This window comes from Heptranchias perlo, chromosome 5 (assembly GCF_035084215.1).
Source record: "Heptranchias perlo isolate sHepPer1 chromosome 5, sHepPer1.hap1, whole genome shotgun sequence".
Taxonomy (NCBI): Eukaryota; Metazoa; Chordata; class Chondrichthyes; order Hexanchiformes; family Hexanchidae; genus Heptranchias; species Heptranchias perlo.
The window spans coordinates 72394380-72421295 of record NC_090329.1 but is presented as its reverse complement, the minus strand read 5'-3'; the positions used below and the strand labels follow the sequence as shown (position 1 = coordinate 72421295).

The following is a 26916-nucleotide window of genomic DNA, read 5'->3' as shown; positions in this document are numbered from 1 at the left end:
AAACTGCTGTTGTATTTAGGCTGCAATGAGACCGCAGTAAACATCAAACATTCTGTGACATTACGTGTTTCTACTTGTATCCTTTGTGGTAGCAATAGCACTAAGAGAAGGAAAAGCATCCAGTTAGGACTCCTTGTTATCAGTATATCAGGGAGGGAGTATCTTGAGCCATCACTTGAAGGATTCAGTGTCTTTGAGAGAGACCTGAGTAAATGTATTACCTGGGCTGTCTACTATCATTGACAGGTTGTTGAACCGAGGCCAAATGTTTCAATTCTGAACTCTTCATTTTAAGGGACTGTCAATCTGGCAGAAATCAGACCGATGAACAACTGGAGGCCCTGCTGATCTTTTTATCATAGCTGACTGCAATCTCTCTCCAAAATCTGTAAAACCTTCCCTTTACTTCCCCAAATCTGCAAGCCAATGACTGGAGTTGCTTGGATGGTCGACCCCAAGCCAGACATAGACAAATGCAGAACACTTTAAATGTGATAACCAACTGCAAAAATACAAAGGGAGCTAGTTTAAACTAGCTAAGGAAGAACACATCATGAATTGGTCTTGGGTGTGGCATGTTCTCCATAAGTATCATTTTCTGCAGATCTTCAGTGAGGGTTTCTAATACAATGAAAATATGAGTATACTATTCAGATTAGGAATATTCAGGGAATGGTTGATATATGCCACCATAATGCCTACCAGTGCTAATATCTCCCAGTGTAAATAATTGATTCCACCCAACAGTCTGGGCAAGGCAGCAATGATGTAAAAAAATTCTGCCCCCCTAAATATTTTTCACGCTGTTATAGAAATGTATGAACTTCCAAACTCTCCAGAGCAGTGTTTCTTGGTGCAAGTGGAAATGGTGCAGTACCTAATTCCAGTAAAAAAAAACCTTCTGGTGCCAAAAAAATGGCTGTTATCATCTTCACAGCCACAGGGAGCATCATCATAACTCCTTTTTAAGTCTGTTTCTATCATTCAGCGGTACCCCAAGTACGCTTAAATCTCTAAATGCGGTTTCTACAAACCAGCTATATATGATATAATAGACCTATATAGCCTTTCCCTATGGTATGGCCTTGTCTTCATTGGTTTCTCTACGTGCCACATTTCTTTTTCTTCCTGCTTCTCTTTTGATATAATTATGACTTCTGCAAATGGCACAAATATCATATTTTCATATACAAATAGTAACTGTTTAGCTTGCTGTTGCTGTTAATGACTGGTCCAAATGTTACTTACAACTTTGATACTATAAGCTGTCTCAAGGGTCAGAATTCACAGCAAGACTTTAAGTTGATGGGATCCACTTCATCCCAAAATAACTTGCTGAATCCACACTTTCAGTTCACTGGTTTTAAATATACTGCTGTGTTGGCCTAACATGAGAATTATAACTGATATCTGACAACTGACAATTACAAGTACTGCCATTTCCTGAATAGTAGTAAGTTAGGGGGAAAACTACTGATACTTAGAGTGCAGGCCTCATGATCTTCAGTGAGAAGTTATCTAGAAAATATCTCAATAGGTCTCTAATACAATAAAACTATGTGTACTATTCATATCTTCTTAGGCAGCAATTCAATCCGATGTCTTGCTTCCTCTGTTCAACTTTGATCATTTGTTATATTTTTTCCTTACAATCGTTGATTCTTTCCCTTGCCCAAAGTTCCCCTTATGTTAGAGATAGAATCAGCTATACATATTCCTCATGAGTTGAGCCTCCTCCACCCTCCCCCAACATATAAATACACACAATTCCCGGGTCCCTTAGCATGTCATTTACACCATTCCAGTCTCTGACAAGCCACCAAGTTCCATTGCATTTCGTTGTTGCTATTTATATATAATACTGGATCTCCTATTGTTCAGATAGTTTAGGGATCATGGAATCATAGAATCATAGAATGGTAACAGCACAGAAGAAGGCCATTCGGACAGTAGAGCCCATGCCAGCTCTCTGCAAGAGCAATCCAGCTAGTCCCGCTCCCCTGTCCTTTCCCCATAGCTCTGTATTTTTTTCCCTTCAAGTACTTATCCAATTCTCTTTTGAAAACCACGATTGAATCTGCCTCCACCATCCTTTCAGGCAGTGCATTCCAGATTATAACCACTTGCTGCGTAAAAAATTTTTTCCTCATGTCGCCTTTGGTTCTTTTGCCAATCACCTTAAATCTGTGCCCTCTGGTTCTCGACCCTTCCACCAATGGGAACAGATTCTCTCTATCTACTCTGTTGCAGGAAAGGATGCCCCAGAGCATGGTACATTGGCGAGACCATGCAGACGCTGCGACAACGAATGAACGGACACCGCGCAACAATCGCCAGACAGGAGGGTTCCCTCCCAGTCGGGGAACACTTCAGCAGTCATGGACATTCAGCCACCGACCTTCGGGTAAGCGTACTCCAAGGCGGCCTTCGAGACACACGACAACGCAAAATCGTCGAGCAGAAATTGATAGCCAAGTTCCGCACCCATGAGGACGGCCTCAACCGGGATCTTGGGTTCATGTCACGCTACACGTAACCCCACCAGCGAACAAAAGTTATCTGTTTTTAATACAACGGGTCATTTGCTGTCTTTCTCTTCGTTCCGGATGTTTCTATGTTTCTGCCTCTCTCTCTCTCTTTTTTTTGGTTGTTTGTATATTCGGTGGTCCTGTAGGTAACACCTCTCTGTCTGAACACTTTGATTGCCTTGGCAACGGGCAGTTGGAAAGACTATCTGTAATCACCAGGTATTGTTCTGTGATTTATAAATGCGAAAGGTTTGAGGATTTCATTTCCACATTCACCTGAGAAAGGAGGAAGCCTCCGAAAGCTTGTGATTTTCAAATAAAATTGTTGGACTATAACTTGGTGTTGTAAAATTGTTTACAATTGTCAACCCCAGTCCATCACTGGCATCTCCACTCCATATATATAGATATTCAGCACTTAATGCTGTTCCTAATCAGATACCTAGTCAGCTCTTTTTCAAAGTTATTAATTGACGCAGTATTAAATGCTTTAGCTGCAAATGGATTCCACTTATCCATTACACTGCAGAGTAGTTGAGTCAGAGACCATTGTAAGCTATAAGGGAAGAGTAGATAACTCTTTGGAGTTAGGGCCTCCTTTCATAATTGAACCACAATCTGCATATTTAAAGAAGGACCCCCCCGCCCACCTCGGGGTTTGGGTGGACGGCTTAGCCGCGTGTCCAGAATTGCTGGTAGAAATCAGAAACAGTGGATCTGGATGAGACATCAGTGGGTAATTCACCCGGTGGATTTTAACCGTTTACCTGCCAAGGTTTTGCCATCCACTCCTATGTTATATATATTTATTATTGCACAACATCAAGCAAGATCACTTTATAAACCGATGAAATTCAAATACATTTTTCTAACAAATCTCACAACATTATATTTTGAAAGTTCAGGTGCTCCTGAGTTCATTTATTTTTAATAGCTGTTTAAACACAGCATAAAATCATTTAGAGAACAGAAATATCCAAATTTGGAGAAAGTAAATAACTGATTAAAACATAAAATAAAAACAAAAAATTCTGGAAATACTCAGCAAGTCAGGCAGCATCTGTTTCTTTCTCCACAGATGCTGCCTGACTTGTTAAGTATTTCCAGCATTTTCTGTTTTTATTTCAGATTTCCAGCATCCGCTGTATTTTGCTTTTGACTGATCAAAACATGCCACCTTTATTTTTCCAGTCAGACCAAAGCAGGCTGAAAATAACTTCATGGCCTTTCCTATCTGAGTCAGAAGCTCAGAATTCCATGCCAGATGCCACCATCAGCACTTGTTGGCGTAAGGCATGCAGGTCAGATTATGCCCAGTAATCAGTGATTATGATACGAGAGGCTTAGAAATCCAAGTTCAAGTTCCCCCTACTTTAACTAGAAAATTCAATAACAGCCACAAAAGTCCTCCTGAGATGTATGACAGAGATAGCTCTGGAGATCATGCAAAGGACAATCTAAATATAGAATCTGTCACACACTTTATTATCTAAAACATATATTACCTGGTATAAAAAATAAAAGTACAAATGTCAGATGTGTAAGAATGTGAAAAATGAGTATGGGGAGAGAATGTTTCATAAAGGAAAAATGTATACAATCAGAATATTCTTTCTTGCAGTACATGGTATATTAATAATATAATTCTGGTTTGTTTGTATTGTACCAAGATAATAAAGTGAAATCCACTCAGTGAATTTGAATATATGAAAAATATTTGGTTTGGTTAATGTTACAAGGCAGCACCAGAATCTAAGGTGCTCAATCATAAATTGTGAAAGTGAAGCTTCACAAATAATCGCACTTGTAACCATCTTAATTACACCTTACTGTAGACCAACAACTGCTTTTATATAATGCTAGCAGATCTCACATGGCGTTGCTTATAATGAGTCAGAGGTTTTATAAAAACAGAGGAGTTATGCTGCGTAGTATTACCAGGGACTCTGATTCATCAGTATTAAATGGCCCTTGGAGCACTAGGAAGGGGTCCAGGATCTCGCAGTACTGGAATGGAGTCTCTGGGTCTTGCAGTATTTTATGGGGTGGGGGGGAGCGGAGCTCCTAGAGTCTGGCAGTAGTGAGGTGGAGGGGTGTCCATGATTCTGGAAACACTGAAAAGGAAATTCCAGGAATGCCAGGGCAGGTCCTGGGCTCCCGGATCATTGGGAAAAAGATCCTAGGACATAGGGACATTGGAGAGAGAGGTCTCAGGGTCTGGGAGCATGAGGACATTCAATGATCTGGAGCAATGGGAATGCAGTCTAGGGGTTTGTGAGCACTGAGGGGGATTCCCAGCGTCCTGGGGTGTGTGGAGATTTTTTCAAAGTTTTCTGGAAAAAGCAAAGAAGGTCTCAAACACCCATATTAACATAAATTAATTGCCAATAAATTACTAGTGAAAATCTGAGCACCAATCTTTCATTGTTTATCCCATAAGGAGCAGTAGTATGTATCTGTATCTGACTTAATTTTTGATATTAGTACTTCTAGTCACATGGCACTTTACCAGTATGTTGATTGAATCTGAGTTTCTTTCCCCTTTTGAAATGTGTATTCAGCTTCAACTACAGGAGCAAGTTAGTCTCAGGATCTTAATCCTTCTCACAAAATATGCAGCCAGCTTCACAGTGGCCCCAAAATGTGAAGGAGCAAGAGATGCAGTAAGGTTTGCAAACTTTTTCTGAATAGGTCAGTTTCAGGATTCGTGATCAAACTATTAGGCACCAACAGTTAGCCAGCCCTCATTTTCTGTATGAAAGCAACTCGATAAGTTGTAATACTTAATTATCACACAGCTGCCTACATTGCTAACCATAAGAAAGAATCATAGAGATGGATTGTCCCCCGGGGCAGATTTCGGGCAGTTGGCCAGTGAAGTGCGTCAGCTGGCCGCCTGATAATCCTTGCAGGATGCCAGGTCTGATTTGAGGACCGGGTCTCATTAGCATCGGGTCAGCGGGCTGTTACTGGAAATAGAGCACCCCAGGGCAGACGCTGTCTCCAGGCCGCTGCAATATAATGTGGCCAGGCCGGCTTCTTTGCCTGAAGAAGGTAGGTTCCTGAAGGAGGCCTCAAGCTCTGGGTGGGGCGGGGGGGTAATCTGGAAAGGCAGTGGCCCAAGCTAGTTTTGTGGCACCTGGAGGAGCACTCCTGCTCCTCCCAGCCCCACAAAAAATGAAGTCCAACTTACCTTTCGGGTTCTCTTTGGCCCAGCCACCAGCTGATACTGACACAATGCACGCTCTGCTCATCGCAGTCCTATTGATGTCACAGGACCACGGTTTAAATGTTTCAATCAGCTATGCACCCGTTTTAGGCAGTCACTCAGGTTACCTATTCGGAGGACCCCTGCAAAATGGCGATGGCCATTGCGATGCGGGCAATGGGGCAGTAGGAACAAAGGCTACCATAGGAACATAGGAACAAGGGTAGGCCACTCAGCTCCTCGAGCCATTCAATTAGATCATGGCTGATCTATACCTCAACTCCATTTACCCACCTTTGATCCATATCCCTTGACAACCTTACTTAATAAAAATCTGTTGATCTCAGTGTTGAAAACTTCAATTGACCCAGCATCCACAGTCTTATGGGAGAGAGAATTCCAGATTTCTACTGCCCTTTGCGTGAAAAAGTGCTTCCTGATTTTTTCACTCCTAAATGGCCAAGATCTAATTTTAAGATTGTGTCCTCTTGTTCTGGATTCATCCACCAGAGGAAATAGTTGTATCTACTCTATTGAATCCTTTTATCATTTTAAACACCTCAATTAGATCACCGCTCAACCTTCTAAACTCAAGGAAATACAAGCAAGTTTATGCAATCTGTCCTCATAATTTAACCCTTCAAGCACAGGTATCATTCTGGTAAATCTGCGCTGTATCCTTCCAATTGGAAGCAGATTCAATAGTAACTTTCCAAAGGGAATTGGATAAATACTTAAAGGGAAAAATGTACAGAGCTATGGGGAAAGAGCAGGGGAATGGGATTAATTGGATAGCTCTGTCAAAGAGCTGACACAGACACAATGGGCTGACTGGCCTCTTCCTATGCTGTAATTACTATGATACTATGAATATATCCTTCCTGAGGTGCAGTGCCCAAAACTGAATCCAGTACTCTAGATGGGATCTGATCAAGGCTCTGTACAATGAAAGCAAATCTTCCTCCCCTTTATATTCCAATCCTCCCCTTTGTATACCACCCTGATTCTGCCATGCGGAAGGCCTGAAAATTCAGCCCTATGTGTAATTTATGTGAACATATGCTGAAAATTAGTGATTACTTTTAATTTATTTATTGTACAATTTTACAATGAAAGCAAATAGCTTCATATACATTTTCTTTATCATAGAATCATAGAAAGTTATGGCACAGAAGGAGGCCATTCGGCCCATCGCGTCTGTGTCGACTGAAAAAGAGCTATCCAGCTTAATCCCACTTTCCAGCACTTGGTCCATAGCCCTGTAGGTTACGGCACTTCAAGTGCACATCCAAGTACTTTTTAAATGACTTGAGGGTTTCTGCCTCTACCACCCTTTCAGACAGTGAGTTCCAGACCCCCACCACCCTCTGGGTGAAAAAATTTCTCCTCAGCTCCCCTCTAATCCTTCTATCAATTACTTTAAATCTATGCCCCCTGTCACTGACCCCTCTGCTAAGGGAAATAGGTCCTCCTTATGCATTCTATCTAGTCCCGTCATAATTTTATATACCTCAATTAAATCTCCCCTCAGCCTCCTTTGTTCCAAAGAAAACAACCCCAGCCTATCCAATCTTTTCTCATAGCTAAAATTCTCCAGCCCTGGCAACATCCTCGTAAATCTCCTCTGTACCCTCGCTAGTGCAATCACATCTTTCCTGTAATGTGGTGACCAGAACTGTATGCAGTACTCAAGCTGTGGCCTAACCAATGTTTTATACAGTTCTAGCATAACCTCCCTGCTCTTATATTCTATGCCTCAGCTAATAAAAGAAAATATCCCGTTTGCTTTTTTAACCACCTTAACTACCTGTCCTGCTACCTTCAGGGATCTGTGGACATGCACTCCAAGGACCCTTTGTTTCTCTACCCTTCTCAGTATCCTCCCATTTATTGTGTATTCCCTTGCCTTGTTTGCCCTCCCCAAATGCATTACCTCACACTTCTCTGGATTGAACTCCATTTGCCATTTTTCTGCCCACCTGACCAGTCCATTGATATCTTCCTGCAGTCTACAGCTTTCCTCCTCACTATCAACCACACAGCCAATTTTTGTATCATCTGCAAACTTCTTGATCAAGCCCCCCACATTCAAGTCCAAATCATTAATATATACCACAAAAAGCAAGGGACCTTTATTTGTTTGGTCCAAAATTTGATCAGAAAATAGAAGAGATCTTACATTAAACAATTTCAAAAGGCTTTCAAAAAAAGCTAAAGAAGAATTTGATTCCTTAATCACTTTACTAACCACTGCCTTGAGGTGCTTATTCCATAAGTAACTGGCAGAATGTGCTGCTTCTACCAAAACTAGCAATCTAAAATGTCAAAAATCAACAGCTCATTTTGGGAAAAAACCATCAATGTCATTAGCTAATTGTTGAGTAGAACTCCACAAATTATAATTTATTACTTAATGTATTTTTATTGTGTAAACAAGTATGTTTGAAGTCTCACGGGTTTTTTTTGTATTCATAACATCCGATGAGACAACATAGTACAAACAGTACTTTGGACCTACATCCTTTACAAGATTATACAGAACTGGCAATAAATCCTCTATAAATTATAGTTAGGTAAAATATCATACAGTTAGATTTAGTGGTCTTGTCCAGAGGTTTAAATGTTATAATTTTTCAAATTGCAGTCATGATCTGTGAATCAGTCCTCCTACTCTATCTAATTATATGTGGGAAGCAGTTAATCTCCGACAGCAGTTGGAGCAATGGAATAAATCTTGACAAATTTGTTCTTGTTATGTCAGACAGACTATATGGAACACAATTCTATACATATAATTAGCAATCATGTGTGTCTTGTCACTAAAATTCTTTTCTGTACAGCAGCACAATGAAGTATCAAGGATCACTAGATTGGCGGATGAATGGTAATGTTCATGTTTTTCCAGTAGAATGTAATGCCATGCTACTTTTGCACTGGAGTTTAACAGAGGAGGGACATCACACATCCAGCAGTAATTAAAGGCATCTGTTTTCCCAGACTGGTATATGAGCAATTAAAGCCCATTCAATAGCTGGTCAAAGGTTGTTCAGAACAGCCTCATACAACTTGCTTAAAAAATCATAGCTCATTATTGGCAGTACCAAACCACCACTTTGATTTCAGTCTCTCCAGCTTTAAACTAATTCCAGGTAAATTTATAATAAATCAAAAGCAAAATAAGTTTATGTCAGGTAGGGCACTGACTCCAAAATTATAATGCAATTTTAGCATAATTGAAAAGTGGAAACTACTTTGCAGTGATGCTGAAGTTGTATTAAAAACACACCTTTACACAAGGTCCGGAATTACCTTTGCAAAGCCACCCATTTGTGAATGGTTTTGCGAGCTAAAAAGAATAAACGGGGCCAATGTGGATTTCCACCAGAATCCCACCCCAAAATATAGCCACCAATCTTAATTTTAACCTTAAAAGTCCACCAATATCAATACCCACCTACTCTGAGCTTTCCCCACTGCATGGTAAACCGAGGCAGTTGGGTGTGTCGAAGCTGTCCATGTAACTTCCCCCAATTAGCATCCTAATACAACCACATGAAACACTGCCATTATATAAGTGGTAGTACATGCAGCAAAGTAGCATCAATGAGACAGACAATGCATTGAGGAGGCTGTCTTTGGTGAAATTACTGCAGCATTCTGAAACTTACCCAGGACAGCAGTGAGTACAACAGACTTTTATATTTTGGATTGGGGAAATGGATTTCCCAATGGGAATCCCCTATCTTACTGTGTTATGAAGAGGAGGAGGAGGAGGAGGAGGAGGAGGATGAGATGATGGAAGTAGCTAGATTGGAGGAACTGAGAGTGAGGGAGCAGAGAAGATGTTTGTTTCCAATACACTGATACCTACTCCAAAGGCTTTGCAGACCTAGAAAATCTTATTTGGATTTCTCTGCCCCTCTATGCCTCTGAAGACTGCATTTCCCCCAGAGACTATGTTATATCAGCTCATGCCTGAACAGCTCAGGATTATCTTCAGCAGTGAAAGTGACCAATGCCTTGAAATTTATTTTTGGATTGTTCCTGGCAGCCTCGGGTGACCTTTGTCACATTAATCAGACAGCATTTCACCACTGTATAAAGAAGGTCACTAATATTCTATCCAGGTGGGTCTTGCAGTTCAATGGAACCTGCAAAACAAATCTATCCATTCCTATATACTGGCAGGGTTCTCACAGGTGCAGGGTGCAATTGACAAGACACATGGGGTCATGATGACAACCCCCTCCATCTCATTAATAGAAAAGGGTTTCATGCTATCAAAGTCAAGCTAGTGTGTGATAACAATCATCTAACCCTGGACATTAATGTCTGTTAATCAGAACATTGTCACAACACTTATTATATGAGAATTTACTAGATATTCTTATACCAGTCTGAATGACTCAAAACCATGTACAAGGATGGTTGAATGGTGATTAGGGATATCCCCTACAGTCCTGGCTAATGAATGCAGTATTCTATCCACACACAGAGGAAGAACTAATATAATTAAGCCCATGGGACTACAAGTGTGATGGAGCAGTCAGTGGCGTTCTGAAGTCTCATTTTAGGTGCCTGGGCAAACCTGACGCAGCCCTGCAGTACAGCCCAACTTAGTGTCCAGAATTATGTAGCTTGCTGCATGCAGCATAATGCTACTATGCAGAAAATATTACTACTTCCTGAAATTGAAAAGGATAATTATAAAAAGAGGGAGATGTCAATCCATCCCCACACCTAGAGGAGATTGCACAGGAAGGAGCAAGAAATCCATCAACATGCAGCCAGGCAAAGGAGGCAGCAATTTATTTTTAAAGGAAAGCTAGATAAGCCCATGAGGGAGAAAGGAATAATCAGAGATGCTGATAGCGTTAGATGAAGAAAGGTGGGAGGAGGCTCGTGTGGAGCATAAACAACAGCATAGACTAGTTGGGCTGAAAGGTTTGTTTCTGTGCTGTAGACTCTATGGTCCTGATATTTACCGGGAGGCAGGGAGGATACCGGGGAGCGAGGTAGCGCAAGGAAAACCAGCGGCAGGAGGCCGCAGCCGGGGAGCCTTGGGGCAGGGCAGGCTGCAGATCGGGGCTTTGGGGGATGTCGCCGATCATGGCAGGGGCTAGAGAGAGGCCGCGATCGTCAGAAGGGAGGCCGAAGGCTTCCTTAAGGGGCTGGGGGGAGCATTCCTGCTCCTCTTGGGCCACAAGGAGTGCTATAAAAAGCACTTGCCTTCTGGAAGAGGCAACTCCCGCCTCCCTTTTTCATGCTGGGTTTCCCAAGTCACGGGAAACCCAGCCGGCAACTGTTAAATTTAAATCAGGCTCCCAATTGCACAGTGGGAGCCTGATTTAAATATGATAATGAAGTGTCCCGCCTCTCCAAGCCGGGACACTCGCACACCTTGTTACTCAGCACCATAAAAACGGCAACAGGCTCGTTTGCGGCAGGCTGGGGACACGCTCCCCATTATTTTAGGGTTTGACCCCCCCCCACTTCTGACTTCATCCTGCCCATCGGGGTGGGGGGGGTTCTTAAGTAATTCTATGTAAAAAATCTTGAAGACCAATAAAAATCCTTCCTTCATAGCTGGTTCCATTCACCACTCCCAAATGCTTCATTAAAACCTGCTTTCCAAAAGACCTTTGTAACTTATCTCAACAACAGAAATGTCACATTTCATCAATTCAGTCCACTCAGTTGCATAAATCTAGACAAATGAAGTCTATCTGGTCAATCAATTTTTACTTTCCAATATATTTTCCAAATGGTTACAATAATTTCAATCACTGACTACAGCTACTTCTTACTTCTTTGAGCTACCATCATGCTCCCTCTGAGCTCATCTTGTCCATGAGACCCACCTCCTGCTCTCTTGACCCTATTCCCACCAAACTGCTGACCACACAACTTCTCTTCCTGGCCTCCATGCTAGATGATATTGTGAATGTTTCCCTATCTTAAGGTACTGTCCTCCCACCTTTCAAATTAGCCATCATCACTTCTCAACCCACCCTCATCCCTTATGGCCTTGCAAACTACCACTCCATCACCAACCTTCCTTTCTTCTCCAAGTCTTTAAACGTGTGGTTACCTCCCAAATCCGTGCCCATCTTTCCTGTAACTCGCTAATTGAATCTCTCCACTCAGATTTCCACCCCTGCCACAGTACTGAAACGGCCTTTATCAATGTGTCAAATAATATCCTCTGTGACTGTGACCATGGTGCATTTTCCCTTCTCGACCTCTCTGCAGACTTTAATATGGTCGATCACACCATCCTCCTCCAACACCTCTCCTCCGCTGTCTGGCGCCGTAACACTGCCCTTTCTTGGTTCCACTATTACCTATCCAATCGTAGCCACAGCATTTACAGCAATGCCTTCTCTTGCCACTCCTGCACCGATACCTCTGGAGTCCCCTAAGCATCAAACCTTGGTCCCCCTTTTCCTCATCTACATGCTGCCCCTTGGTGACATCATCCAAAGACACTGGCCCCACCCCAACTTTAACTGGAGCACGTGAATGGTGTGTGTGAGCTCCGAATTGGACGCTGCACCCAGAATCGAGAGTGACGTCGCAATCCGGACAATTTTAACGCCAGACATCATCTGCATGCCACTTACCAACTTCCCAACCAAAGCGGCCGTAAAGTTGGTGGGAAGCAATAAAATCATGCTGGTCGGAATCAGCCAGCGGGGACCGGCACTAAGGTAAGTGGATAGGCAGAGCAGGGGGTGGGGGGGGGAGGAATCTAGGAGCAGAGGAGGCCCAAGGTTTCCTTGTGGGGCCCAGTGGAGCACTCCTGCACCTCAGGAGTGGCAGGCAGCGTAGCTGCAGACAGTGGTCTGGAGTTAGGAAGATGCATTATTGGTTCCAAAAATTGCTTGTCAATAGTGTGGGTTCCCTTTCACTAGTTAATGACATAGGGAAAGTGTGATAGATAAAGGGGAAACAGTCATGCCTGTATATTGTTACATGAGGAATAGTGCCTTCAGTTACCTTGGCCAACCTCATTAACCTCTTTCTGCACTGTGTGGCCTTTTGTGGAGTGATGGAGGCTGTAGTGACTTCCCTCCATAAGGTTTCTACCATCACCTTAAAGAGCTATTTGTTCTAGACCTTCCAGACCTCGTTTCAGCGATTTAAAATATAATGGATACATCACAAAACTTGGCACCTCTTATTGTGACTGAACCTTCTAAGACTGCCCCTTCTTTCAAAACTTCGTACAGTCTTTCACTTCCTGTGGTGTGATGTCAGAATTCACCCTTTAATCAGCTGCTGCATTTTAAATGCTGCAACACAGCTTGACTTTCCTCCCCTTTAAGTGGCTGTAAGCCAATGGCCAGTGATGTTACCACTGTAAATCCATCCGACATAAGTAATGAGAAGTGCTCCAATGAGAAAACCAGCCAATCAAAGGAAAATGCAGCCTCACATATCATACCATTGCAGGGGATACCCCACCTTGTCACTAAGACAAAGCTATGTCAGAGGTTTTTTCATTGAAATGCTAATCATGAACATACCACTTTGCATAGATCATTAGTTCTATATCATTATTGCCAAAACAGGGCATTAAAGACTCAGGCCTGGATTTTCCTCATTCTTGCTGCCCAATTTCTGGCAGTACTGGGGTGAGCCAGGCTGTGAAATCACCTGAAACCTGTTCTTAGGGTGGTGGAAGGGTTTTTAAAAAAAATTAAATCCTTGCCAGGAATAGAATCGATTGTGGGGCAATCAATTCACTCCTTCTACCTGCGAAATTTAAATTTCAGCTTTGAAAGGCCTCTTCCTTTGCATTGTACCACAGCTGCACTTGATCTGCTGTTACAGCTGCCATTTTCCAAGAATTTCCCTGAGATCAGCAGTGGGTGAATTGGGCAGACAGAAAGCCAGCCCTGCCACACTTCCAGCAGCAAAGCCACTGCTGAGGAAAATCTGGGCCTCAGTTTTGTCCAACTTGTCTGTTGCGGCAGTCTGTGTAGCAAATTATTTTCATAGCTATGACATCCTTGCAGTGTCACTTCCAGCACTCCTCTCCACAAACCTGGACATTTACACAAGGTGATAAAATGGCCTTGTCATACTGCTCAGCAATACCGACATGACATCAAATCAGAATGTTTATCAGCACCACTTCTCATTTTTTTCGAGAATTAAAGTTAACATTTTGTTGACATTAGAAGGCAAGTCTTGTTGGACTTAATTATTAAGGATTGCCTGAGCGCAGCGCACAGAGGAAAATTAAATGGGAAGGAACAAATGCCCTTAATGGGGCCCACTCCATTTAAATTATTGAATAGAAAATCAGTTGGGCTACCTGCTCAATTTTCCTCTATAATTTTCACTCGGGCAATCCTTTGGGCTCAATTTTAAAAGGGCGGTGGGAGGAGGGTCAATGGGCGCACAGCAAACACAAATCTAGATTTAAAGGGCCATTGCTCCAATGGATTTTGCTGGAGCAATGTGCCTGAAGAGCCAATGGAGCAGCACAGGGACAAGGCTGCTCCAAGATTCAATGATGCCTCACTTCAGCTGCTACTGGCCGGGGAGGGGAGGAGCAGGGAAGTATTTTACCCGGCCGACAGGAGGAAGTGCCCTGCCTCTGCCACCAAGAAGGCCTGGCTTGAGGTGGCAGAGGAGGTCACCAGCAGGAGCAACATCTCCCGCACTTGGGTCCAGTGCTGAAAGCGTTTCAATGACCTAATTAGGTCATCAAAAGTGAGTACACTTATTGATTCTCCTGCATTCCGTGGTGCACATCACCCTCCACGCCTGCCCCCCCCCCAACTCATTCTGCACTGCCAAGACTACTCTATCACATCACTCCTCACACCCACTTAAGGCTCATCTTCAACTTACCTGCATTTCCTAAGCACTTCCTCACCTCCCCATTTGTGACCCACCACTACAACTCACCCCAATCCTGATCCAATGTGATGTTTCTGTCTCATATTCACCCCCGATGCACCTCTTTCATTGTCGGCCTCCCCCAAAGCAATGTATTCATCGGTTGGCCACTTCACCATCACTCACTCACACGTTTGTACTTTCTCTCCTTCTAAGAGAAGAGTGCAAAATGCGAGAGGGCGAGGACTGGAGGGGAGCCTCCACAAATTGTGGTCCTCATAGACACTGAGGAGGAGGCCCTGGAGATCAGCTGCACCCTCGAGTGCCTGTCTGTTGGGGATGCCAAGACTGGCACCCCACAAATGTCTGGTGACACAACTTTAACATCATCACACACATGAATTGATGTTAACAATGACTGGTGTGTTGAACACCTCAATATACTCATCGCAACATGACACATCTTTGATGCTTAATCCTGCCTTCTGTTCTCTTATAGGGCCTTTCAACAACCGCAGTGATGGTAGAGGGCGTTCCCACAGAGGAGCTGTCGGTCTCTGAGGGCACACCGTCACATCTTGGCAAGCCATCCACCAGCGCAGATACTCTCACCTCGGTGGGTCCTAGTAGATAGTTAGTTGGGTGGGCACCTGCTGAGTCGCCACACACAAGTGAGCACGAGCAGACACTGGTGGCAGGGACGAGTCTGCGTTGGTGAGCTTACTCCTCTCCAGGCTCTGCTCAGCTGGATGCAGATGTTGAACCCTGGGGGCCATCCTTTAAAAGGAGAATGTTTGAGGGACAGCAGCACATTTGCAAGGTACTGGAACAGGTGCCACTCACAATCTCCACAATAGCGCAGAGGATGGAGGAATCCAACTCCTGCATTAGTGGAATGGTGGCACAGGTACTTGAGGGAATCGCTGAGATAGTGTCACAGGGACGTGAGGAACTGTCTGGGATAGTGTTGCACGTGACTGCTGAAATGTCTGCGATGGAGGGAAGGCTAGCCTCCACTGAACTTCAAGCACGGCACACAAATTAATCCATTCAGGCCCCGACAACGGCTGTGTAGACTCATGGTGAACAACATTCTGCCGCTTTAAACAGGCTGACAGTTACTTTAGAAGTGGCCTTATAAGGCATCACACATGTCCTCCAAACTGTTGTCCAGCAGGGTGGTAGGAGTGATGTGGGCCTGGTCCAGGAGAGGGATGATGACGTAAGGGAACATGGAAGTGCGGACTCACCCGTTGCCACCCTCTCAACCAGTACCCGCAATGCTGCTTCCTCTCCAGGTGGCCGTGTCAGCCCCTACACAGGTGCAGGTGGAGCAGTCTTTGGAGGGGTCCTCACGGGCTCCAAAACCCAGAGGGCGTAGGCCGAAAGCATCTAAGCAATCCGGCCATGGATGTGAGCAATGTGCCACTACCCCTGCTGCAGCAATAGGTGATGCACCACGTAGAAGCAGTAGGAAGAGAAAGGCTAAGGATTTGTGATCACCAAGGGTATGCGCAAGGGTGTCTGACAGACTGTCATGTTTTTCATTTATATATGGTTTCTGTTAAAGTCACATTAAATGTTATCATTCTCACCACTATTGCCACGTCTTAGCCATTCTTGACTGGCTTTTATGATAGCGCTCTTTCATGTAGTTCACCATGAATGGCGACACTTGATGCCACCCAGTGGGTCACTTTACAGTGGGTGTATGTGTAGTTGCAGGACTGTTTTGTGCAGGGAGTGGGGGGGGAGCTGGTGTTGGCGCTGTTCTTTCCAGGTGGTGTAAGGACTGGACTCTTCTCACTTTCTGATCTTACGAGAACCGTTCACACGAGTGACTCCCTGGCCTCACGAGTAACCAGGTGAGCCGTTGCTCTGCCCATGGGTTCCTGCTCCTCCTCGATGTGGATGAGGGGATGGGGCCTCCTCAACCGGTACCCCTCTCTGTTGTGCCATGTTGTGCAGGACACAACACACTACTATAATGCGTCCCACTCTCGCTGGTGTGTATTGAAGTGCTCCCCCAGAACAATCGAGGCACCAAATCGCATTTTCAGCAACCCTATCGCATGTTCAATTATAGACCTGGTGGCGATGTGGCTGTTGTTGTATCGATGCTGTTGCTCGCTAGTGGGGTTCCTCAGAGGTGTCATGAGCCATCTATGCAGGGGGTATCCCTTGCCGCTGAGGAGCCAGCCCTTAAGGGTGTTCGGTGCGTGGAAGAGGGGCGGGATGATGGATTCCCTCAGAATGAACGAATTGTGGCAGCTGCCAGAGAATCTGGAGCACACGCGACAAAATCTTTTGCCGTTTGAGAGAACTGAGTGCCCGGCTGCAATAACTCTCCTTTTAACCCCATCTGCCAAACAGATGGGGATAAAAGTAAATGTCGAAATGGCTGCCGGCTGAAACAAGTACTTTAAGTACTTGAATTGTTGGTTTAAATATCATCCCACCGGCTTTAATTGCTGGCGGGACTTCCGGGTTCGGGAATGCCGCATGCACCCAGATTGCTCTGAGACTTGCCCGCTCCAAAAACACATTGGGCTTGATTTTCGCACCCCCGAGTGGGTGCGTTCGTGACGGGGGGGCTGCGAAAATCGGGGATTTCCGGGCACGTCAGGAGCTCGGGTCCAACCCGCCCACTTCCGGGTTCCCCAGTGACGCGCTGACGTGCGCGCGCAGCCCCCGTATGTGGGACTCCCGCCAGCAATTAAAGCCGGCGGGATCCCACTTAAAGTATTTATTTAGGTATTTCAGGTCGTTTACAGACCTGATTAACATGGTATTTTAGGAGGGTTGGGATTTTGCAAACAACTGGGACTGTTTCCCGTACTGGGGGAAACACTCCCAGTTCAAGTGGACGTGTTGCAGCCATCAGCCTGTGGCAGCTGCAAAGGTCCATTTGACAGGTAGGGGGGGAGACCCTCACTCATTGCAGGAGGCCACTCTGTCACTTTGGACAAAGTTTGGCCGCCACCACCCTCCTCCTAACAATAAAATTCACCGACTTACACACTTACCCTGGGGTCCAGAGACATGTACCTACCTTGCGGACCCCCTCAGATGTACATCTTCCGGATGGGGGCCGTCGTAGCTGCAGTCATGACCTCCTCGGAGGACGAACAGCATCACCAGCCTCGCTGTCCACCTCTGACACGTGGAACTCCACAACACAGTGCTGTGACACATCCACCTGCACAGCAGGAGGGAGGGCAACCGCAGAGAGAGATGCATCGCAGAAGGCACTACCCTCGCCACAGGGTCCACAGACCGAGGCTCAGCTTCCTGGACCTCTCTGAGCAGCAGTGCACACGGAGGCTCAGAGTCACTCGACATATAGTTGTGGACATCTGCAGCCTCCTTCATGCAGAGCTGCTCCCGGCTGGCCCAAGCACCATCTTCTTACCTGTCGCTGTCAAAGTCACCATTGCCCTCAACAACTTCTCCTCCGCATCCTTCCAGGGTGCCACTGGGGACATCGCCGACGTCTCTCAGTCGTCTGCACAAAAGAGCCCTGCAAATACACCTACACCCACTCTGCAGTGACACAATGGGTGGCATCAGTTGTGGGTCCTCATTGTGATCCTCAGGAAAGGGCATTATTGCACAAACCAGACAAGATTCGCAAAGGTGTGGCAGTAGTGGTGCCAATATAATATGTTACGTGAGTTGATCAGAAATTAAATATAAGTAAAAACTATGACAAACCCTCAAACACCCTTGTGCATCCTCTTCATGCTCACGACACGTTTGCCTTACGCTTCCTACTGCACGTATGTGATGCATGCCCTGTGGCTGCAGCACAGGTAGTGGCAGGTTGAGTGAGGCTGACTGTGAAAGAGATGCATGAGAGGGTGAGTATGAGATAGAGCCATGAGATTGTATGGGGATTGGGTTGAGTGGTAGTGGCGGGATGAGTACTGGCAAGGTGAGTAAATGCAGGTAAGATGAGGATGAGCTTTGAGTGGGTGTGAGGGGTGATGTGACAGAGTAGTGTTGGCAGTGCGGGAGGAGATGTGGGGTGGGGGCGGTGATGTGGCAGACGGAGTGTAGGGGAATGAGTAAGTGTACTCACTTCGGCTGACCTACTTAGGTCATTGAAGCGCCTCCTGCACTGTATGCAGGTGGGCGATATGTTGGTGGTGCAGGTGACCTCCTCTGCCACCTCGAGCCAGGCCTTCTTGGTGGCAGAGGCAGGCCACTTCCTCCCGCCCACCGGGGGGAAGATTTCTCTCCTCCCCCTCCTCCTCCTCACCCCATCCAATAATACCTGGAGTGAGGCACCATTAACCTGGGAGCAGCCTTCCCCCTGGGCTGCTCCACGCTGTAATTTTTCCTATTTCCTGCAGCATCAGTCAGTGGAGGACTGCCCCTTTAAAAAGGGCTCCTCCAGCTGACAACCTATGCTGTGCATGCGCAGTCCGCCCGCTGCGCAGCTTTCCAGCATGAAAGCCGAAAGCACAGCTATGTGGCACCATTTAGCCTACAATTGCGTGCGGAGCACCCCGATTTCACTGGGTGTGTTATCCACGCGCCCAGTCGACCCCCCCCCCCCCCCACCCCGCTGCGAACCCGCCGCCCTCCTAATATCGGGCCCACTATTTTCTTTTCCACCAACTTCCCCTCCCCCGCACCCCCAATGTACCCGGACTTTCACTTTAAAATTGAGCCCTTTATGTCTCAGTCCAATAAGAGAAAAATTTGAGCCTAGCACTTCAGCTGACAAGCACGATGATTGAGATTCTCAGCTTTTCTTGGCTTTGACTGAGATTCGTAGATTGCTCTTTGCTTATACATGTGAGACTGTCCAACTTAATCACTTGTTTTTATACTTTGCCACAGCTTGTTACATCCAAGTTCAAATTACAAAAATACCTGACAAAAGCAGCTTACTGCACTAATTACACCATTAACACATTAGTGCAATGCAATATTTACTATCTTGGGGGGGGAAAACAAAGAAAATATGGCGTAAGGAATTTAGACTATACATTTGGCCTTTCCAAGTAAAAAAAAAGTATAATTTAATCAGAAAATATTTGTTCAATAAAACATGATGCATTGTTTTTAATCAAAGCAAACTACATTATGCTGTCATTTTCTCTAATTCATATCCATCTCTTTCTTAGTTTCTACTGATATATATTAAACAGACAAGCAAATTGATAGAGTAAATAACAGTGATCTGATTAATGCTGCCATCTATGTGGAATCTCAACAATGCTACTTCAATCATAATCCCCTAATGAATTTCAAATTCATATATCTGAAATTAATGTGCCCATCCCCCACATGCACCAGCCATAACTCCCCCACATAATTTATCAGGCTGCGCAATCTGTGTTATTTATAGAAAGCCATGGTAATCTAATTCTACTGCTGACTGATGCAGCCACTTCTAATTCACACTGTAACTGGGAAAATCTTTTTTCAGCACCAAACATACTTTAATTATTTTTTCCTGGAGCTTTCAAATTAAATGTATTTTCCATGCAGACACTAAACAAATGACACAGACACTTTTTGCAGCTCTTCACAATACCTTCAGTTATGATTTCAGTCATACTGGTCAAGATTCTTATTTCCACTCTCTTGGCAATTCAATGAACTTCTTCAAGTATGCTGAATTTGGTGACTCAGAACTGTGATGATAATAAGAAAGGAGGGGGTGATCCTCACACTTATCAAATAGTGATACTGTGGAGATCTTCTGTGTCCTTTGCAGAGTCCTCCCCCCAGCAAGATCTTTCACAACTGGAGACTTGTTGCTCGTAATAAGGATATCAACTTCAATCTAAAATAGAAATGTCTCACAATGTGTTTCCATTCGCCCAGTTTTAGAATCATTCGTATCTGAAGGAATCCAGCACCAAGGGGCAGCAAAGCAGGAAAGGACACTAAAAAGCACAGTTACTCTATGACACAGTTCAAGCCCCTGCAATTTCCCCTCTATCTACTGCTGTCCAATGTATAGGTCAAAATAATTAAATATTTGCTTCAAGGTAACCTTACCCATTATTACTCAGTTTTATTATTAGAACAGTTAATACTTAGTCCATTCTGCATTGCCTTTTTTAGCCAGGGGAGGGTCCTGAGACAACTGGTGTCAGAAGGCAATGAATTATGGGTACTGAGCTAATTTATTTTTTATGTTCCCTGATGATTTAAATTCCAGCTGCCAAACAGGACTTACAGGGACAGGAGATTAGTCTTGTAATAAGATACAGATTATACAATAAACACTCCCATTTTTCTTGCTTTTCTTTGCGTTTTATATATTTGCATATGAAAGTGAAATATTTGCCTTTATTCACGCAAGTAATTAATAATTTGTTCTCACTTTTTATGAGCAATTAAGCCTATCACACTCCTGAACAGCTTTTACAGGTTGCCCCAGTGCCATACTGCCTCAGCTGAGCCAGCTCACCTCTGCACCATACTCCCAACTCCCATTTAACCACATCACACTACAGCAGCTCTGTATCACAGAGTATGCAGGCATCATTTTATTTATTAATTCTCGGGATGTGGATGTTACTGGCAAGGCCGGTATTTACTGCCACCCCCAGTTGCCCTTGAGAAGGTGATAGTAGGCCTTCTTCTTGAACCACTGCAGTCTGTGTGGTGAATGTGCTCCCACAATGCAGTTAGGTAGGAAATTCCAGAATTTTGACCCAGCAACAATGAAGGAACGGCGATATACATCCAAGTCAGGATAGTGTGTGACTTGAAGGGGAACTTGGAGATGATGGTGTTCCCAAGCACCTGCTGCCCTTCTCCTTCTGGCTGGTGGAGGTTGCGGGTTTGGGAGGTGCTGTTGAAGAAGCCTTGGTGAGTTGCAGCGGTGCATCTTTTAGATAGTACATACTGCAGCCACGGTGCGCCAGTAGTGGAGAGGGTGAATGTTTAGGCGAGTGGGTGAAGTGCCAATCAAGCAGACTGTTTTGTCCTGGATTGTGTCGAGCTTCTTGAGTGTTCTTGCAGTACACCTATCCAGGCAAGTGGAGAGTATTCCATCACACTCCTGACTTCTGCTACGGTAAACCATGACAGAATAAAGTCATAATAGGGATGACTGCTTCTTTTCAGCATTTGTAGTAAAGTGCCAATGTTTACAATTTCACTAGATGCATTTAAAGGGAAGCTAGATAAGCATATGAGGGAGGTCGGAATAGAAGGATATTCTGATAAGGGTAGATGAAGTAGGGAGGGAGGAGGCTCATGTGACCAAATGGCCTGTTTCTGTGCTGTAAATGCGATATAACTCGATATAACTATTGATAAGGGCAGAAAAAATCCTCCTTCTATGTTGCTTCTTCTCTCCCAAGTGGAACGCCACACTTGTACATAGCCTCATGGTTATTCAACACCAGCACAGGATTGTATTCTGCTCATCAGTCAGCACAAGAACTGGTGACACTCACATCACTGAGGAGGACAGGCTCAAGTAACAAGCTGTCCAGACACTTGATCCTGTGACTGTCTAGTCAGGACTCTCCACGACCTAAACCTAAGTTTATGTAAATTATAAACCTTCAAAATAAATCAGTGATTAATTTGCAAATATTTATTGGAACTTGAATAATATATTCAAATGCCACATTTTCAGAAATTCATCAAAAATGATTGCTAATGATTAAGCTTAAGTAAATATTCTCCTGAGCTCTATAGTTTATTCTTTTCATATACAGTACACACATGGCCTTTTGACCAGCTGTCATGCATTGCATGCCTCTCATGCCATTCTTTGTTACTAATGCAGCTCGAGTAAATGACTGCCATTTCATACACAATGCTGAGGATGTACGATAACCTAATCTATAATCTTTAAATCAAATGTGAAATTCTGTTTGAAGTTCTCCAAGATTGGAGCAAAAATTCCATGACCACTTTAACTTTACACTGTACAAATACAATTAACCATATAACACAGTAGTAGCTTCTTGCATCTTTAGAGCTTTATCATTTTTCAGTAAAAGAAACCACAGATAATAATTCTTTGTATCAGATAACAATATTCAGCTTCAGAATCCCCTGGAATTTTTTGGAGCGACTTAATTTTGCCAATTCTATCATCATTCTATCTGCTACAAAACTGAAAACAGAGAGTAGGGGTTAAGGGTAGCTACTCAGACTGGCAAAAGGTGGGAAGTGGTGTTCCACAGGGATCGGTGCCGGGACCACTGTTGTCCACAATTTACATTAACGATTTGGACTCGGGAGTTGGAAGTACGATTTCAAAATTTGCAGACAACATGAAAGTGGTGGATGTAGTTGATATAAAGGAAGAATACGTCAAAATGCAAGAAGACATTAATAAACAAAGAATGGGCATATAATTGGCAAATGAATTTCAATATAGATAAGTGTGAGGTGCTGCATTTTGGTAAGAATAAGGAGGTCACATATTGCTTGGATAATAAGAGTCTAAATGGGGTAGAGGAGCAAAGGGGTCTCGGGGAACAGATACACAAATAACTAAAAGTAGCAACGCACTTTAATAAGGCCATAAAAAAGGCAAACCAAGCACTGGGGTTCGTTGCTGGAGGGATAGAATCGAAAAGCAGAGAAATTATGTTCAAATTGTATAGAACCTTGGATAGACCAAATTTGGAGTACTGTGCACACCTCTGGTCTCCATATTATAAAAAGGATATAAAGGCATTGGAGAAAATGCAAAAAAGATTCATGAGGATGAAGGACTAGTGGTGTCCCACAGGGATCTGTATTTGGGCCTCAACTATCCACTGTATTTATTAATGACTTGGATGATGGGATAGAGAGCTACATATTCAAGTTTGCTGATGACACAAAGATCAGCAACATTGTAAGCAGTGTAGATGGAAACATAAAGTTACAGAGAGGGATTAATAGATTAAGTGAATGGGCAAAACTGCGGCAAATGGATTTCAATGTAGGCAAGTGGGAGGTCATCCACTTTGGACCTATAAAGGATAAATCAGAGTACTTTCTAAATGGTGAAAAGCTCGAAACAGTGGAAGTCCAAAGAGACTTACAAGTCCATGTACATAGATCATTAAAATGTCATGGACAGGTTTAGAAAATAATCAAAAAAGCTAATGGAATGCTGGCCTTTATATCTAGAGGACTAGAATACAAGGGGGTAGAAGTTATGCTCCAGCTATACAAAGCCCTAATTAGACCACACCTGGAGTACTGTGTTCAGTTCTGGGCACCACACCTTAGGAAGGATATATTGGCCTTGGAGGGAGGGCAGCCTAGATTTACTAGAATGATACCTGGACTCCAAGGGTTAAATTATGAGCAGAGATTATACAAACTAGGGTTTTAGAACTGGAATTTAGAAGATTAAGGGGTGATTTGATCGAAGTTTTCAAGCTATTAAGGGGAACTGAGAGGGTAGACAGAGAGAAACTATTTCCACTGGTTGGGGAGTCTAGGACTAGGGGACATAGCCTAAAAATTAGAGCCAGGACTTTCAGGAGTGAAGTTAGGAAACGCTTCTACACACAAAGGGTGGTAGAAGTTTCGAACACTCTTCCGCAAACGGCAGATGATACTAGTTCAATTGTTAATTTCATATCTGAGATTGATAGATTTTTGTTATTAAGGGATATGGGGCTAAGGCAGGTATATGGAGTTAGGTCACAGATCAGCCATGATCTCATTGAATGGCAGAACAGGCTCGAGGGGCTAAGTGGCCTACTCCTGTTCCTATGTTCCTATACCAGAATTGAAAGGATATACTTATTAGGAAAGGATAAAGAGACTGGGGCTCTTTTGTCTCGAAAAGAGAAGGCTGAGGGGTGACCTGATAGAGGTCTTTAAGATAATGAAAAGGTTTGATAGGGTAGACGTAGAGAAAATGTTTCCACTTGTCGGGGAGTTCAAAACTAGAGGTCATAAATATAAGACAGTCACTAATAAATCCAATAGGGAATTCAGGAGAAACTTCTTTATCCAAAGAGTGGTAAAAATGTGGAATATCACTAGGAGTAGTTGAAGCAAGTAGCATAGATGCATTTAAGGAGAAACTAGATAAGCACGAGGGAGAAAAGAATAGAACGGTATGCTGATAGGGTTAGATGAAGTAGGGAGGGAGGAGGCTCGTGTGAGCATAAACGTTGGCAGTTGTGCCGAATGGCTTGTTTCTGTGCTATAGACTCGAAGTAATTTTTCTATCAGAATGTTTACTGTTGTCATATATTTTTGCACTTCTGGAATCATAGTTTTTTTTTATCTTTAAGATTAATATTTGCCATTCTTCATTACAAAACATAAGTTCACCTTCATATCTGATTCAATGATAGCTATAAATCCAAGCTCTAGATAATGACAGTGATAATGCTTTTTAAAACTTGACTACTTAAGGTTGAATGACTAAAAGAGTTGGTTGTGCTTTTGGTATTGAACTAGTTTCTCAGTTCATGACTATCCAAAACCAATCCAGAATTGCACATACTTGTTAACACCATACCTTCCTCATTCTAGGGGCTGAAAATCCATGAGGATTCTCCTACTATAACTCTAGCAGGAGACCAATGAAACTTCCATAGAATTTAAGCCTCATTCTATATACCTGTATACAGGATTACTTTCAGTCAATTGTGGGAAACCATTGTTCTAAATGATATGATCCCTCCCCACTACATGATCCAAAATTAAAACTTTGCTTCTGATTAGAGATGTGCAAACTGGTACTTTCACATTTAGAACAGTTATATTATGCACAAAATTAGAGGCTAAAATTGCAGGGGGCTCCACCGGTCTCCCACCAGAGTTGCAATGGGAGACTAACGGAGCTCCTGTGGAATTTCAGCCCCTTAATGCCTAATGTTATTAATGTTTGTTGTTTTTCAAAGAAACAAATAAAGACTCAGTAATCCCAAGAGTAGGCCCAAATGTTCCCCAACTTCTACCAGTCGGCAGCCGAACATAATAGGGCTGAAATTACATAGGTGTTCTACCGATCTCATGCCTAAATCTAACGATACCTGAGGAATCCTCAGGGAAACAACATAAATAGTTGTTTCAGTTGGTAGATATAGGAGAATTTCATCCCATCAACTTGGGCTAAATTTATATCCAAGCTCTAAAGGTGAATGGATGTTATCCACTGCCTCTGTGTTGACAGACTATCCAATATCCAGTCTTGGGTGAGCCGCAATTTCCTCCAGTTAAACATTGGGACAACTGAAGCCATTATTTTTGGTCCCCGCCACAAACTCTATACTCTTGCCATTATCTCCATACCCCTCACCCGCCATTGCCTCAGGCTAAACCAGACTGTTCGCAATCTCGGTCTCTTATTCAACCCCACGCTGAGTATCTGACCTCATTTACTCTCCATCACAAAGACCGCCTACTTCCACCTCTGTAGTGTCGCCTGCCTCAACTCCATCTCAGCTTATCTGCTGCTCAAACCCTCATCTATGCCTTTATCACCTCCAGACTCATCTATTCCAATGCTCTCTTGGCTGGCTTCCCATTATCCATGCTCTGTAAACTTCAACTCATCTAATTCACCCATCACCCTTGTCCTTGCTGACCTATATTGGCTCCCAGTCCCCCAACGCCTCCAGTTTAAAATTCTCATCCTTACGTTTAAATCCCTTCATGGCCTTGCGTCTCTCTATCCCTGTAACCTTCATCAGACCTACAACCCCCCTCCCCCCACTCCGAACTCTCTGTTCATATGACTCTGGCCTTTTGTGCATTCTCCCTCCTTTCACTCCACCCTAGGCAGCCAGGTCTTCAGCTGTCTAGGCCACAGGCTGTGTAATTCCCTCCCTAAACCGCGCTGCCTCTCCACCTCCATCTCCTCCATTTAGGTGCTCCTTATAACCCACCACTTTGACCAAGCTTTTGTTTACCTCTACTACTATCTCCTCCTTGTCTCAGCATTTATTTTTGTCTGATAATGCCTTTATGAAATGCCTTGGGACATTTGTCTACATTCTACATGCTATATAAATGCAAGTTGCTGTAATACAAACCTCTTGCTAGCTGCCTCAAGCTGGGAATGGAGCAGCTGTGGCTCAGTTGGTAGCACTCTTGACTCTGAGTCAGAAGATAATGGGTTCCAAGTCCCACTCCAAAGACTTGAGTACAAAATCCAGGCTGATACTCCAGTGCAGCACTGAGGGAGTGCTGCAATGTCAGAGGTGCCATCTTTCGGATGAGGCATTTAAACCGAGGCCCTGTCTGCCATCACAGGTGGACATAAAAGATCCCATGGCACTATTTTGAAGAACAGCAGGGGAGTTCTCCCTCCCAATATTTATCCCTCAATAAAAACAGATTATCTGCTCATTATCGCGTTGCTGTTTGTGGGACCTT

The 26916-nt window shown here is 43.9% G+C and overlaps 1 protein-coding gene across 50 annotated transcripts in view; it reads right to left on the bottom strand.

Moving 5' to 3' along the window:
* Positions 1–20579, bottom strand: part of trdn (triadin) — a 471335-nt gene extending 450756 nt beyond the window's left edge. For all 50 annotated transcript variants that reach the window (XM_067984607.1, XM_067984633.1, XM_067984632.1 and 47 more), the window contains exon 1: positions 20138–20579. In XM_067984607.1, the coding sequence (XP_067840708.1) occupies positions 20138–20159 (22 nt within the window). In that variant the 5' untranslated portion in view covers positions 20160–20579. The remainder of the gene's footprint in view (positions 1–20137) is intronic.
* Positions 20580–26916: the final 6337 nt, after the last annotated feature.